Source organism: Rhizophagus irregularis, chromosome 9 (genome assembly GCF_026210795.1).
Source record: "Rhizophagus irregularis chromosome 9, complete sequence".
NCBI classification, from domain to species: domain Eukaryota; kingdom Fungi; phylum Glomeromycota; class Glomeromycetes; order Glomerales; family Glomeraceae; genus Rhizophagus; species Rhizophagus irregularis.
In genome coordinates, this window is record NC_089437.1 from 372,129 (window position 1) to 390,017 (window position 17,889).

The 17,889-nt window shown below is 24.3% G+C and overlaps 4 protein-coding genes across 4 annotated transcripts; 1 reads left to right on the forward strand and 3 right to left on the reverse strand.

The window, feature by feature from the left end:
* Positions 1-1,796: 1,796 nt before the first annotated feature.
* On the forward strand, positions 1,797-3,301 carry OCT59_029115 (uncharacterized protein; the record flags this gene model as incomplete). Its single annotated transcript, XM_066141618.1, has 4 exons — positions 1,797-2,234; positions 2,328-2,508; positions 2,968-3,174; positions 3,249-3,301. The coding sequence occupies 4 exons, from the start codon at positions 1,797-1,799 to the stop codon at positions 3,299-3,301; spliced, it is 879 nt and encodes a 292-aa protein (XP_065994488.1).
* A 3,281-nt stretch (positions 3,302-6,582) lies between these two features.
* OCT59_029116 (uncharacterized protein) lies at positions 6,583-7,746 on the reverse strand (the record flags this gene model as incomplete). Its single annotated transcript, XM_066141624.1, has 1 exon — positions 6,583-7,746. The coding sequence occupies one exon, from the start codon at positions 7,744-7,746 to the stop codon at positions 6,583-6,585; it is 1,164 nt and encodes a 387-aa protein (XP_065994489.1).
* Positions 7,747-8,891: 1,145 nt separating this feature from the next.
* On the reverse strand, positions 8,892-9,913 carry OCT59_029117 (uncharacterized protein; the record flags this gene model as incomplete). The annotated part of the gene is made up of 2 exons (XM_066141631.1): positions 8,892-9,817; positions 9,886-9,913. The coding sequence occupies 2 exons, from the start codon at positions 9,911-9,913 to the stop codon at positions 8,892-8,894; spliced, it is 954 nt and encodes a 317-aa protein (XP_065994490.1).
* A 67-nt stretch (positions 9,914-9,980) lies between these two features.
* Positions 9,981-10,232, reverse strand: OCT59_029118 (uncharacterized protein; the record flags this gene model as incomplete). The annotated part of the gene is made up of 1 exon (XM_066141635.1): positions 9,981-10,232. The coding sequence occupies one exon, from the start codon at positions 10,230-10,232 to the stop codon at positions 9,981-9,983; it is 252 nt and encodes an 83-aa protein (XP_065994491.1).
* Positions 10,233-17,889: the final 7,657 nt, after the last annotated feature.

Genomic DNA, 17,889 nt, shown 5'->3' on the forward strand with positions numbered 1-17,889 from the left:
CGTGACAAATAACCACAAAGACCAGAAAAGACTGTAATGTAAGACCATCTGTCTCTTTAATAACATAAACTTTTTTTGTCTGATAATATTTATAGTTTTTTTTTTATCTTTTCATGTTTTAATTTCAGTTATTTTTATCTTTCGTTCCATTTTAATAACATTGTTTCCAATTAGTTTGTTTTATTATTATGGCAGTACATCTACTTAATCTCTCATAACGAAAATACTGTGAAGCTTATTAATAATTTTCTTTTGCATTTATTACGATCATATTGTGTTTCATCCAAGTTAATCGGATAAAATTAAACTAAAGAAAAGTAAGATAATAAATCGTGAATAATGCTAATAATAAAACCATACACAAAACACAAAACTTTAAATTTACCTCAAGGAATAAAACTATTATGAGATATTTTATCAATATAACGCAATTTCTTTTGAAAGATCGAATAAGTAACCCTGACATTCTACGCAAATGCAAATAATGTGGGCTTATTAATAACTATGTAACTGTGTGGACTGTGGTGATTACTAAAAATCATCATAATACATAGTACGCTATCACCAACAACAAACTAAAAGTTTTAAAAATTTCTTTTCATAAACCAAATGTGAACTATTTTTTTATATCATACATATAATATCATTCGAAATATGTATGTTAAAATAATAATTTTCTATCAACATTTCGTTTATTTTTTTATACGTAATATTGTTAAACTGTGGTGTGTAAATATTCTCTTCCTCTTCTTGAAATAAAGGACATAAATAATTATTGTATAATGAAGGCAAAGAAATTTTTCATTTGTTTCAATTGTTGGAAATTCTTCTATCAAAAGTTTGACTTTCTTTTTTTTTTCTATTTTGTTTCTTGAAACTTGTTTCCATTGTTATTGATTCCTTATAAAATGTCAAAAATCAATTACTAAGTATCGTCCCATCACATTATTACTATCTGTACTTTACCATTTAAAGTAAAGTGATGATTAATTTAGAAGTCTATTATGCGGACAGAAATAAAAAATCATTTGATTAGACGATATAAAACAAAAAAAAATAATCAAGTGATTAGCAAAAATTTTGATTATTAAAAGAAAAATGTTGACAATATATTGTTCCAATAGACATTTTTGTTATAGGATTAAGAGTACAAAGTTTTAATAAAAAAAAAATAACAAAGGAGCAAAAGAACCAATGCTTAAATTATGATGATATTGACATAATCATAATAGTGATTTTTTATAAACATGTAAAACAAAATGTAAAACTTAGGTTTAGACATCCCGTATAAATTTGATAATTCATTTTTTAATTATTATGTAATTTTTATTTTCTTTCATAAAATATGTTAATATAATAATTAAATATTCTTATTTCAAATTTACAATATTCATAAATGCACAACAAGAAAATTAGGTTTAAATTAGAAATGAAACGGGAAAATTGGTTACTAGGTTGTCTGAAATTTTATTATTTTATTTCAAATTTAATTTAATTTTATAATCGACTGTTACTTTCATCAATAAACTAATATAAACTAGTTTAAAATTATAAATAATTTTATATTCAATTATAACTAAGAATTTTGGGACATGTCTCGACTCTCGAAATATTAAGGGCGGTAATGCAGATCAATGAATCGGAAAAAATACGGCCCGAAAACAAATTAACAATGATCGGAGTAAATTTCCGATTTAAATATCCTTTTTTTAGTAACTCTATAAAAAAAATTTTTTTTCCCGTTCAAAAAAAAAAAAATCTTTTTTTTATATTTATATTACGAAAATAACCTAATAATGGAAACCGAATTTAGTAAATTAAATATCTCAGGTGGACATTTTAATCACACAAATTGTTCATATTGTAATAAACCCTTTATTGAAGAATTATGGTGTAAAGAATGTGATCCATTTAGAATAATAGAAGGATGGACCAGTGGAAATTCTGATATTGATAAGTTTATAAGATATACAATGTGCAAGCCAGCTGGATGGGGCGAAAAATATGGTTATGGTTTTCTTGAATGGGTACCATTTGATAGATTTACAGATATAAAAGAAATTGGTGAAGGTGGATTTGCCAAAGTATACTCTGCAACTTGGATTGATGGTAGATCAAAGTATCGTAAAAATGATGATGGAAGTTGGAAAAAGTTTAATCCTAATCCTATAATAAAAGTCGCTTTGAAAAGGTTAAATGGATCACAGAATATGTCAGATAAATATTTAAATGAAGTACGTTTATATACTATTTTGTATCTTATTTAATTAATTTCATTTTAGTGTTTAAATATTAAATTATTTTATTTTAAATTTATTAAAATATAGCTTAAAATACATTGGGAAATTGCTAATAAAAGTGGATTACAATTTTATGGATTTACTAAAGACCCAGAAACTAAAGAATTTATGATGATTATAATATTTGCTGATGAAGGAAATTTGAGAAGTATTCTTTCAAATAACTTTAACAACATTATGTGGGAAGATAAAATTAAATATTTAACTGGTATACTCATGGACCTACGAAATTTACATAAATTAGGATATTGTCATAAAGATTTTCATAGTGGGAATATTTTACAAACTGGTAGTACTTTTATTTCAGACTTTGGATTATCTGGACCAGCAGATGAACAAAAATCAGATGATAAAGTAGTATATGGGGTAATGTCATATATTGCACCAGAAGTCTTAAACGGAGAACCATATACATCATCATCCGATATTTATAGTCTAGGTGTAATTATGGCTGAATTATCATCAGGAAAACCACCTTTTTACAATAAAAAATATGATTTAAATTTAGCATTAGCCATATGTAATGGACTCAGACCAGAATTTGGAAAAGGAACTCCTGAATATTATAAAAAATTAGCTTATAAATGCATGGATGCTAATCCAAATGAAAGACCAACAACCAAAGAATTATTTAATATATTTTTTTTTTGGTACGATTCTATTGTAGGTAATAAAGATAATAACGAAGAATACGGTTATAAAGGAAACGAAATCAAAGCAGCATTTGAAGAAGCTGATAAAGAAATACCAAACATCTCAACTTCGTATGAAAAGAATTCTGATGCTGTATATACCAGTAGAGCGTTTACATTTAGTAATTTATTATCAAAACCCGTTAATTCATCCATTATTACTTCATATGTTAATAATGAAGGTATTTTCTATTTTTCAAATTTTTATTTTACTTTAAAACTTTAAAAATAATTATTAACTTTATTGTTTCAATAGTTTGTGACTCTCAATTAATCGACTTGGAAGTGTCTAATTCAATACAATTATGAGGTACTATAGATATTGACGATGAAAGTTAAGGTTGATGATTTAGTGAATTAAATATTATTTATTTATAAGTTATAGTATAACAGTATAATTGGTAGCTTAATTCCTTGTAATCTTATGATAAAATTAATAAATTATACATGTTTATATAATTATTATTTGTAAAGATTCTGTTTCCGGAAACAAAAAGTATCAATTTATTTGAATGTGAATGTTTTTAATATAGTCACAATTCAATTCAATTTTAATTTAAAATAATATATACAGTATAAATGTAAAATTATATGAATCGAACATTTAAAAAATTCGTTCGAAGAATATTTTATTTATTATTTTTTTATTTTGAAATCTTACTAGCATGCTTAAACGAGAATTTTGTAAAATGTTGGACTATCATAAAAAAAGGTATTATAGTTGTATAACGAATATTAACCGAAATTATCAATCAATACCGTAATTATTTTTGGACATATCAACAATAAATTCTAATTCAATTTTCAACACTTCTGTTAACCAATCTAAAACATTATAACTTAATATAAGGCATAAAACTAAGGGAATTTAATATCTGGACGGATCGGGAATAAGATGTATTTGGATTTCAGATTGTCGAGATATGTAAAGATGTGGTTTCGTTAATAAAAAGATTGGATATTTTTTAATTATTCATCAATAGGATTAATTATTCTATCAATAATTTTATTTAAAATTATTTAAATCCAATTGTCTACTAATTCTTTTTATACAAGTAAGTTGAAAAATCATGTTTCTTTATTGATTCATTAAAAATTATGTTTAAAAATTCACTTTTTTTGGGATTCCAAGCAGGTTTTTCCTATAAACGTTATAATAATAATTTCACAAAGTGAAATAAGTGTCTTTTATTATATTGTATTTCTTTTATCGCGTTTTTTTTTCAAAATTATGCTGCCCCCCCTGTGAACATTTTTAATAAAAAAAGCGCAAAATGTTAAGATGAACATCTGGAGTACGACATTGTAGCGCAGTTGATTTGCATATTGCGACGTTTCAATCGTTTCATCATGATGTTGTCATGTTAATAAAATACACGTACAGTCGTACAGTATGTAGATTAAATCCATTCAAAATCTTCAAGAACACGTCCCCAGTCGTCCCCTCCCGCTAAAATAGTCAAAATTTTTTTTCCATCCACTTTATATCCTTTTGTTTTTAACTTATTATTGTAAGAATAAAATTGTAAAAGCATAAGATGTTTATTTTTTAATTATAAAAGATTGGATATAAAGGATTTTAATTTTAATTATTTTTTCATATTCATTAATAATCAGTCGGTGATGATTTAATCAATATTTCAAATAAATTATCACAATTAAATCACTTATTTCTCTTTTCTGTATCTTTTTCTATTGTTTTCTTTTCAGTTTCTTTTATCCTTTAGTTTAAAAATTCAAACAAAAGTTAAAATTTCTTTTTTTTTTTATAAAATTATTAAATAGATGCATTTACTCTACAAACTATCTGCAATCTTTCATTTTTTTTATTTACTGTAGCTTCTTCATTTTTTTGTACGTCATAATCTTCCTATTATTTTTAAGATTTAAATAAAATTAATAAAAAAAATTTCATGATTGAATTAATTTGATTATTAAATAAGGATATTTTCATCATTGCACATAATGATAAAAGTTAACATTAAAAAAAAAAATAAAAGTTAACTTTAAAAAATCATAAATCAAAAATGAAGTAAAACACGTTAAAAATAAATAATTCTTTATTCTCATACTTTATTACTAAAATTGGAGGATAACTCTTATCGCTAACACACGACAGGTTATATATATTATGCATGTTTTTCACTACCCACATTGAAACACGGCCATCGCACGATCATGTGACATAAATGTTAACCTTCGATGTACGTAAAGTTGAATGTTTAATTTTTTAATAAAAATACTTTGGATAAAACATGTGAGAGTTTTTGCCTGAAATGATTATTTTAATAATAATACATTATATATTAAGACTGACATTAGATAAAAAAACTAATTTCTTAATTTTATAGATTTTATTTTTTAGATAGTAACTAGGATATTTAAAATTACAATCGAGAAATTAATTCAAATAACCTTATGATCGATCTTTGTATTCAGAAAGAATTCTTTTATATTGATATATTGTAAATATTAGTATTATTTATTTCATGGGGAGTTGGAAATAATAGAGTTTTTTTCCCGAAGGAAAAAAAACCCTAATGTTGGGATTTCACATGAAATAAATGGGTAATCCCCTGGTGTCACTCATTAAATATTAACTATTTTAAACTTAACTATTATAAACTAAAATCAGTAATTTCCCGGCTATCTATATGAGTCATTTATAAACTCAGCTAATTGCTCGCAATTTTTAAAAATCAGTATGATGAGTGACGGACACTTAGTGCGACAGGGGATAATAATTTGTGTACTATTGAATATAATTGATAATTTTATCACGAGTTACTTGATTGTTGACATTTTCCGAACATTTATTTTCTTATGGGCAATATGACTATCTTATGGGAAAATTGCCAAGTTCTGAAAAATTAATAATTTTAGACGAGTGGTAATTTTTACTAGTGGCTTGTGGCTTTTGTAATTGTGACTGTGACCTGCCAAACTATATAAGTTATCTCGTCATTTTTTTCTGATTCCTCATTCCTTCGTGTGTAATATAAACTTTTTCTCTTTCCTTCATACTGTATGTCATAAAATATAAAATAGTATAAAAGAATTTATCAGGATCTAGGTGTAGAGTAGTAATATAAAATATAAAACATAGCATTTGTTTACAAAATGCTTTTTTCACTATAATGTTTGTATTTTAAGCTTATTTCTAAGATTTGGGAATGTAAAATCATTAAGATTTTAAGAAAGAATTTCTTTAAACAATTTTTTATATCATCTTATATACACAAATTTATTGTTTTATTCCTGAATATGAATTATATCAGCTATTGTAGCAAAAATGTTTCATAATTTCATAATAATAATCAAATGCAATAACTTCTTTTATGTATTTATTAATATCAATTATCATAGCTAGAGAAAAAATTTCCCTCTCAACTCATTTCTTTCGGGTCAATCAATAATTTTCTGATTCCAAAAATTATAATAAAGATCATCATTATAGTATCATTCAATAACTCCCTATTATTTTATAATATTTAATAAATTTATGCATTTCCCTTCTATCATGATAATCAAAATGTAAAGTCTTTTTACTTCTAGCAGAAAATAATTTTATTGATTCATCATCAAAATATCTACGAGGTAATAGAATTTTGTTTATATAAAGTGAGTGGAGCTGATTTAATCGAACTCAAAAATTTATATGTATTGAAAATATCCCATCTATATCTATTTCTTCTAAGTGTTGGCACTTTATAAAGATATTTTCTAATATTCAAATACACTGTAACATATTTTATATTTAGACAATATTTGTGAATTGCTTGATTATATTTTGTTGTTTTATTACGATCATCAGCAAAAGTAATATAAACTTTCAAAAGATTTCCATTTGTATTTTGGATAATGTTTATTACTACATCAAGTGATACGTATTTTAATTCAAGTATTTGAAGATCATAATGGCTTTCATCTATCATGTTATTGAATAGTTTATTACTTCTTGAATGAATGAGAGGTCCATCATATATTTTTAAGAATTGCAAATTAATTAATTTTGGGAAGAGAAAATATAGAAAAGATGTACGTACAGCTATACTGAACAGAATAATTGAGTTTGCATGTTTCTCTAAAGCCTGAGCAATTTTTTTGTTTTCACCACTTTCACTTATACATATGTATTTAATTTGTTTTTGTTTTTCAATTAATTCAACAAGTCCATCAAGTTCATCATGTTCATGAATGAGTATACGAATTTTTTCTATTGACCTGCATATTTGTGCTAATTCATGATAAAAATTTTGTTCTTTTATATTACAATCTAATTCATATAAATTTGAAAGAGAAATATTTACTCCTGGATACTGATATATTGGATAATCTAACATATCCATACACAAAGATTTTATAGACGAACATTCACTAATAAAAAGCTTATAAATTTCTTCCTTTAATAAACTTGACCTATTTGAAAAAATATAATAAATATCATCAAGATATTTACAAAATCTAATATAATTAAAAGTAAGTTTTTGCTTTTTAAAATTTGCTCCAATGGCACTTTTATCTTTTAAAAATTTTATTGAATTATCTGATAAATGTGAAATGATAATAATTAATAATGATTCTTCATTGTAAACATATTTATAAGGGTACCTCCATAAAATTGGAATCATAACTTCACACCAAAGTTTGTTTACCAACAAACAGGAATGTAGAGATTGTTTATCTTTTCTGTTAATTGAATAATATAAATCATTAAAAATGTAATAAAGAATATCACCATTTAATTTTGACATTTTTTTTTTTTTGGTATAAAGATATAAAAAGAGTGAAAATAACCAAAAGTAAAGTAGTATTTAAAATTATAATTGTTAGTCATAATTAGTTGAAATTTGTATGTACTGTACTATATACATGATGATCTTTGCAAAGCAATAACAGTTTCATTTCGAGTATTCATTGAAAGAAATATGTCAAAATTAGAGAAAACCTCTTGAAATAATTATAGTATGGTACTGATATAGTAAATTGTTATGATTGAAAATGTTTCAATATATTGTTTAACCCTCAGTTCCTTATTTTAAGAAAATTAAATATTAAGTACGATATGAATGAAATGTTTATGAGTTTAACAAATAATTAATCTATTAGTGTAAAGATCCTTTTATGTAATCAACTACTTTTAACGAAATTGTCATAATTATTTAAGTCGTAATCCTATTCAAATACTATTATTAGTAGTAAAGCAACATTTACCAATTGATTCATTTTGCATAATAGTTTTACTTTATTATTTAGGAGCGAAAATTATTTTACTGCATCTAGTCATAATATATAACATTTATTGAAATAATAAATTTTAATTAAGGATGATATAAAAATTTCTATTGCTGCTGGTATTTAAAATGTCTAAACTGAATGTGGTCTGATAGATTGTAAGTTCAAAAAAATTCTCAGCAAAAGTGCCACCAGCACCTTTCACAAGTTTTCAGATTATATTAATAATTATGTCTTTTGCACAATGTTTATAGTTTCTATATAAAGTCTCACTTATTTCTGCCGAGGCAAGTTCATATGTTTTATTTGTAAAATTAGCATTAGGAATGACATATGAGTGCTTTGCAGTAGAAGGGATGAAACTACTAAAAAAAATAAAAAATGAGTTAATATAAAATCTGAACAAATATAGCATTTAGAATATTTTTGGCATATAAAAGAAAATTTGAATTTTTTCAGTAGTTTTGTCCTTTTTTACTGCAAAGCGACATATATAACTTTTCTGAAATATTATTATTTAAGTCACTCCATTATCTTTAATAACTTTATTTATATTACAATTAGAGACTATGTATGTAAGATTCGAGTTACTAAATTTCATACTACAGATATTTAAAATGTTTTTTTACAAAAAATAAACTAAATAGGCAAAATTTTGCCAATTTCAAGTGGTAATAGAGTGGCTTGATAGCAGGTAGAAGATTCGTTGTGGAATGCAACCCCACTTCTTAATTAATTTCTTAACTCTGATCTCAGATATTTTATCCTTATGCTTCAAATTCCAAACATCCAAGATTTCTTCCTCAGACCAAATTGGGATATAATATTTTCTAGGATGATTTTTTTCAAAATTATGCCATAAATCACATTTAGGAGGTGTGATCAAAAATGTATATTTTGCATTCCATGGTGCAGGAATAGCAGAATCGACGATATAAAAAAAATCTCTCACTGGAAATTCAAATTCTGGATGTACAATCATTGATACAGCCCCATAATTTGGTTGAATATATAAAAGACGTGATTTTTCTCTTAATTTCTGTTCATATATAATATCATCAGAATTATATCGACGAGTTATATAGAAAGCTAAATACAATGAAAAATGTGTTTTTCCAATGCCAGGTGATCCGATTATAACACACCCATTTGTTCCATCAGCACGATCAAGTTCGATCTTTTCGATCATCTGTAAATATGATTTCTTTATTAATATATCCTGAGAATCTATATCATTTACTATTCCATTTGGTGACTTATGAAAGCGTAAAAATTTTACAAAATCTATTTTAACTACTTCTGATTCCATCACAGGACTACCATCGCAAAAAATTAGTTTATTTTGTGAATTTAACATCACATTATCATTTAACACAATCTCATTTTCTTCAACTTTCATGTATTTAGATAATTGTTCTGATGTATATCTATTTTTGTCTGCATTATCAGGAAATTTAAGAACAATTTGAGCTTTATGAAGCTCGTTCCAAAATTCTCTCTCATGAGGATTAACAGGTTTATGATTACTATCATAATCTTGAGGTTCAGCTTGTCGTTTCATTGGAATGGAAAGTGTTTCAACAGTGGCTTCTAATCAAATAAAAAAATACAGTATGTGAGATAATGTGGATTTCTTGTTTGAGAAGTAAGACACTTACTAGTAGTGGCAGACGGAGCCATTGGCATTTGTATGATGATATGAATATATTTTGCAGTAAGATTTGTGCCAAAATGCTCTTCAATAGTATCAAAATCATCCCAACTCTATAGCTCCAAATTTTTGTGTAATGTCGGTATCTGCATTTATTTCCCATTTATTAATTTCAATTTCAGGAATATTGACTTTCCATAATGTAAGTTGGTTTGCATCAAAAGTTTTAAATACATTCTTCTTGTAGATTTTGATGTCATCTCTGAGTTCTGAAATAGTTTTGGCTTTGTCAGTTTTGATGGTAAAAGCATTCTTTTCACCTATAACAAGACAGCCTAACATATAGCCTAACATAATAGTATATCTGCAAATGTGAAAACTAGCAGATAGAATAGTTTAACATTTTGATTATATGTCATATATATATATATTTTTATAAATAGTTGTTGACTGTTCATAGTATTACTGACTCACAGTTCATAGTAATTAGAGTTAGCAATGTACAGTTATCAGCAATTCTTATTACAGATATGAATATTTTGTGCATGTATTATGTATAAGGATATGACTCAAAACTTATAAAGTTAATACAGTCAGACCTTAATATACTGATACCTCCAGTTTGGGAAAAAATCATCAGTAAATCGAATTATCAGTATATTATAAAAAATTTTATATACCAATATGTATATTGTATATTGATCAATATTGGTACAATGATTTTTACCGTAATTTTTGCAAATATTTATTACTATTAGTATTTTATTATTATATTAATATCACTACAAAATTTACAACATATTATAAAGTTTGAACAAAATTATCTAATGTAATTTGTTTGAATTATTATAATATATGATTTCAGGAACATAAATTGACTTTTCGTTATCTTTGTGTTGTTTTTTTATATAAAATTTTAGACATTAAATGATTTTATCTCTAGAAATTGAGCTATGAAAAATTTTTTTATTAAAATTGAAATAAAAAATTAGAATATAAAAAAATTTTCATTAAGTTAACAAGTTCTCTCACTAGAAATTAAAACTAAAAATTTTTTATTAAAGTGGAATGAAAAAAATTCATACATACTTACATACTTAATTTAATTCATTTAAGTTCTTCACGAGCTTCATGATATAAAATTTCTAAATCATTATGAAGGGCCTATAGATGATTGAAGTGATTATTGGTACCTTTGCAACAGTGGTTGATAATTTAAAGATAGTTGGTTTTCTTTATCATGATCCATTGCAGTAAGACATGGATTGCAAATACATGTATCCAAAGGAAGATTCAAGATAGGTTAGAGTCATTTTGGAATTCAATAATTCCTGAAAGAAAAAAGAAAATAAGTAATATTAAAAATATTACTAAAAATAAATAAAAATTATTTTCTACTTAAAATCTAGTTCATAATTTCGTCTGAAACTCCTATAAAAGAAGAAAGAAAACTGAAAAAAGAAGTTAAACTAATATTAATAAGAAAATCACCTCCAAGAATTGAACTTGGACACAGAAATTGTGGAACCAACGGTGATGGATTTTGTTGAGTTGATAAGTTATTAAGGAAAGAACTCAACAAAGGAATGAAATAAAGGGTATCACATGTGAAGAAGGAAATCACATGAGATAGATCAAATGATCACAAGAAAGGTAAATTTTACAAGACAAAGGATCTCTCTGACACCAATTAGCACAGTGCAATGCTTCATGGGCGATGCAAATGATCCCCTTATAAAATTTATCTATCTAAGAATGGTCAAATGATCAAGAAAGGGTAAATTTTTACAAGACAAAGGATCTCTCTGACACCAATCAGCATGCTTCATGGGCGATGCAAACGATCCCCTTGTAAAAATTATCTATCTAAGAGTGGTCAAGCAATCCCAGTTGACCAAAGGGTAAAGATTACGTCTCCATGCTATATTTGGTAAGCAATGGACCAAGCTACGTAATATAAGATTATTTATAACTGAAGCTATTGGGAGATAAGAATAATATTGAATAAATGGATTATATTATATAGTAAAGCATAAAAAAAGAGAAGAATATGAATTATAAAATTGAGAAAGTAAAGAAAAGTAAGAAGAATTGATAATAATGTGGATAAGATATAAAAAAGAATTGATAAAGAGATAGATAATAATAAATTTTTAAAATAGTGAAATATATTAGAGATAGAAGGAAGAGAAGGGAGAAGTTTAAGAATGATAGTAGTTAAGAATTTCAATGAAATAAGAATTGAGACAATTATGTTCTTGAGGATATCAGTATTTATGAGAATAATAATAAAAAGAATGTAAAAGAGTAATGGTAGATACTGAAGTAATGATAGATGGTGAGAGGTTTCAATAGGTTGAGGATTATTATAACATTTGTTGACTGGAATTTCATTGAAAATAGTAGTGATAATATTTGCACATAATTGATAAGACATTTTGAATTGAAATATTAAATTGTAAAATTTGTTATTGGAAAGAAATTTGGATTTGGTACAGTTGATATTGATATTTGAAAATTCGATTTTTTGATTTTTTTCTTGAGGAAATTTGGGGTATATATATATTCCTTTGAATACATAGATACATAGTGACTAATAATAAATTGATAAAAAAAATCAAGATTATCTATGAGTCACAATTAATTTATAAGTTATTTAACCTAAACTAGTAATATTAATTGATTTAATGATGATTAATATGTATAATTGTGGCCTATAATACATAGTTAATATGATTTATTCCCTATAAACCATATAATTAACTTAAATATACTTGCATAATTAATTACATATTATGATATTGTGTAATATTCCCATATTATTAAAGCTTTTATCATTGTTAATTAAAAAAATAAATTTGTTAAATTTTTATTTAAGCTAAATTTATTTTTGATATATAGTTTAACAATAGTTTTAGTATAAAGTTTTTATTGTATACATTACCGAAAAATAAGCTCAGCTCTTGAGTGTACTAGTGAACTTGAGAGCTAAATAAATTAAATACGCGTGATATAATAACAAAAATGACATTTTGATAGTTACACAAGATCCTAGATTTAATATTCCCTAGTTTGGAGTTGAAGTGTGTATACTTACGTTTCGGACAATAAAAAAAGTATATTGAAAGTCTATTTCTTATTAATCAGATGTAAGTATAACAAATTTATATACTGATTGCAATATACTGCGTATCTAATAAAATATGTTAGTTTGTATTATTATTCATATAAAGTCAACATCTAATCTCTAATCTCATAATTAACATGTAATATTTTAGTTAATAAAAAACTTACTATAATATGGAGAAACACGCAATAAAAACTTGTCAAATGTCTACTTTATTACTTTTAAATAGGTAAAGATCTGTATATGAGATATGAAATTACTTTGATATTTTTATATTTTGTAGTTTTACCAAAATTCAGGGATTTTTTTCTTATAGTAAAATTTTTATCACGTGACTTGACATAATAAATGTCCCCGAAAATGTAGATCCAAATTCTGTCTTTATTAGATGATGTAAAGAGACATGAGGTATAATGTAACGATACAAAATTTCTTCAGATTCACTCAGGTGGGATATAAAAGCAAAATGTTTTTTTTTTAATTTTAAAAACGGTTTTGTTATTAAATGGCTAAAATACACAGAAATAATTAAATATCATAAAATTTGCTCATATCTGAATAATATATTAATTTTGTACCTATAGTTTATATTGAATTAATTAACTATTAAAGGTTATTTGCATTTTATACAAAATGTGAGGCTATCAATTAATCGTATCATGTCAATAAACTACTAACTAATCTAATATTGAATAATTTTCTACATATCAGGAACTTATAAAAACCACTAAATTATGATGTGTCTATAAATCCAATAAATCTGATGAAAACCAAATATCTCTCAATTTTCCTCCGATCTCTAAATATTGACATATCTATCTATCTAAACTTCCTTGTAACAAATCTGCATTTGACTTTTTCACTAGCTCCATAATGTGTGATCAATGATCTATTACTTTCCCATTCATTTCATATTTTTAGTAATACCCGATTATGTTCCCATTGACTTACTACTTCACATCTGGGTATCCAAATAAACCTTCAGTTCATGGTAACTCTTTAATATTAGTTACAAATTCTTTGAAAATTTTTATCTTTAATTCCAAAATATAACCAGCTATTAACAATCCCTTCAATAGTTTCATAAAAAATATGATCATTAAAAATAATCAAAGATCTCTCATTCAAAATAAAAATAAATTTGCATGTTAATCTATGATCAACTTTAAATTTTTGCTGTCTCCAATAAAATTCATAATATTTTAATAAAAATTTCTGAAAATTACTGAAATTCAACGTTGTATTTCTGCTAATATATTTAGGAAATTTATAATTATGGAAATTAAATTTATTCATTTTTATAGTATTTGTTTATTATTAATCATTAATAAAATTTTGTTTAATTACAAACTGATTTTATTATGTAAAGAAATAAAGGTTTACATATTACTCTATAATCAAGTGTTAAACAAAAATTAGTAATGATATAAATAATTTCATGAAAAGAAAATATATATAATAAAATTCCTAAAAGTAATTTAATCAACAAACTATGAGAATATGATACAAGCCTAATCAATTTATACTGTCATTTTATGTTATTTATTTGAAGTTTAATATACTCTTTTACTTTAAATTTTCAAACCATTATTTTACAGCCAATTGTTTATAACTTTAAGCTATAATATAGAAAAAGAATGAATCGTGAGCAAAATATAAAAATAGTATAATAATAAAAAACAAGCAAACTTACTTGTAAAATCAATAATTTCTACTGTACTATTATTAAAATTATCTTCATATTTTGAAAGATTTTTTGTAAAAGAATTAAGTAATCGAGATGTATAAATAGCTTGTGTATGAGTAGTTGATTGATTATTTTTTATTGATAAAAAATTTTCTTTTCTATATTCTTGTGTCTCATTAAATTGGGTTTCAGTTTCATGATGTATTTGTTCCTTTTTATCAAATTTTTGATTTAATGAATTATAAAATAGGTCAATAAATTCTTTTAATTCAATTGAATTTGGTCTATTATCTGGATTTGAATCCCAACATCTTTTCATTAAGTCGATATAACATTTTGGTGTAATTTTGTCATTTATTTCAGGTCTAATTCCATTACATATTTTTAATGCTAGAACCCCATCATGAGCACAATCAGCAAAAGGTTGCCTTCCAGTTGCTATAACATACATAATCATACCAAAGCTATATATATCTGCTGCTTGAGTATAAGGATTTCCTTTTAATACTTCAGGAGCTACATAAGGCATAACTCCATAAATACTTGTTTCATTAATATCATCAATTTTTTTACATAATCCCATATCAGAAATACATGCAACATAATCAATAGACTCATTATTTTTATTATGATACTGATCAAATCTTGTAAATTTTGTAAATAATATATTTCCAATATGAAAATCACGATGAACCATTTGTTTTTGATGAATTTTATTAAGACCTTCAATAGTATTAGTTAACACACTTAATCCATTAAACCAATCAAAAACTTCATACTTTTTATTTAAATAACTATTGAAATCTCCACCTTCTGCATATTCAAGAACCATAATATAATCTTTTGTAGTTGGATTTTGAGATATTCCATATATTTTAAGAATATTATCTATTTTTTGATTTGGATATGCTTTAACCTATTGAATAATAATAAATGTGTAAATATTATTATTTTTGCTAAAAAATATTTAAATTATAAAAAAAATTCCATACCTCATTTATAAATTCATCAAGGAAATTTTGTGAATTATGTAAACATTTTAAAGCAACTTTTGTATTTGATTCTCTTTTCCATTTATAATCAAGACTCAATCCATATCCTATATTACAATAGGATAATAAACCATCTTTCCATATTGCTGAATATACTGTAGAGAAACCACCTTTACCAATTTCTTTAATATCATTAAACTGATCATATGGTATCCATTCAAATATCATACCAGAATCACTAGAATTATGATCAATATTTAATTTCATTTCTTGAATTAAATCACTAATTTTGTTATTTTCATGATTTGTTTGACATGACATACAACTTTTATTATTTAATTCAAATTGATTATTGTATTTTTTTCCACAGTTTTCACAATAATATTTAAGTTTAAAAACTAGAACAAAATCTTTTGTATTTGGATTTTGAGATACTCCATAACTTTCCTCAACTGAATATAAGATCTATTAAAATATAAAATCAATATATTATTATCATTAATAATTAAATTAAATTAAATTTTCAAAAAAACTTCATACCTCATTTAAAAATGTGTGATTAATATTTTGTGAATTATTTAGATATTTTAATAAAACCTTTTCATCTGATTCCCTTTTATAATTCTTTCTTATTTTGCTATAATATAATGGCCCATACTTCCATATTGCTGTAGCAAAGACACTATTTCGTATTTCTTTAACATCAATAAACTTATTGTATGGTATCCATTCAAATATCATATCATCATATCTATTGATTTTTAATTGCATCTTTTTGATGAAGTCATCAATTTTCTCATTTCCACTAGTCCAATCTGCAAAATCATTTTTTAAACGATTTATTTCACATGATTTACACCAATAATTATAAGCATTCTCGTCGTATTTGTTTTCACATTTTAAACAATAATGAGCAATATAATAATTATTAAAGACCAAAATATAATCTTTTGTATCTGGATTTTGAGATATTCCGGAGACTAGATTATTTAATAAAAATGATTCAACCTATCAAATACAAAAAATCAAAAATTAATCTTTATATTATATTTAGTTTAAATAAATAAAAATTCCAATACCTTATTTAAAAATTCGTCAGTAATTTCTTGTGAATTATTCATATATTTTAAATAAACTTTTTCATGTGAATTTCTTATCAATTTTTCATTTTTAATAGGATATAATGAACCTTTCTCCCATATTGCTAGAGTAGAATGTTTTCCTAACTCTTTATTAATAATGACAACTTCATTATATGGTATCCATTCAAATATCTTATCATTATAATTATTAATATTTAATTGCATTTTTTGAATGAAGTTATCAAGTTTTATATTTCCACTAGTCCAATTTGTAAAATTACTTTTTAATTGATTTATTTGACATTGTATACACCATTTACCATAACCATCCTTGTATTTGTTATCACATTTTTCACAGTAATAATCAAAAAATTTATCATCCAAAACTAAAACATAAACTTTAGTATTTGGATTTTGAGATATTCCGAAGACTAGACACTTATTATTTAAATATGATTCAATCTATCAAAATATGAAAAAAAAAAATTAATATTATATTTGATATTTGATTAAGAATACATTGAATATATAGAAATTTTAATACCTTATTTAAAAATTCGTCAGTGATTTCTAGATGTTTTAAATAAACTTTTTCATATGATTTTCTTACCGAATTTATAACATCTTGCTCCCATATTGCTAAAGTACAATTTTCTGATTCATTAGAAATGATAAACTCGTTGTATGGTATCCATTCAAATATTCTATCATTATATTCATTAATCATTAATTGCATTTTTTGAATGAAGTCATTAAATTTTACATTCTCATTTGTAAAATTATTTTTTAATTGATTTATTTGACATTGTTTGCACCATCCATATTTCCCATATTTGTTACCACATTTTTCACAGTACCTATCAAAATATATAATATGAAAAACTAAAAGATAAACTTTCGTATCTGGATTTTGAGAGATTCCGAAGATTACTTTATTTATTAAATACGATTCAACCTATCAAAAAAAATACGAAAAAAAAAAAATTTATATACGATTCAAATATATAACAATAAAATATATGAAAAATTTTAATACCTCATTTAAAACTTCATCAGTAATTTCTCGTAAATTACGTAAATAAACTTTTACACAAGAATTTCTTTCCGATTTTTCAACATAATT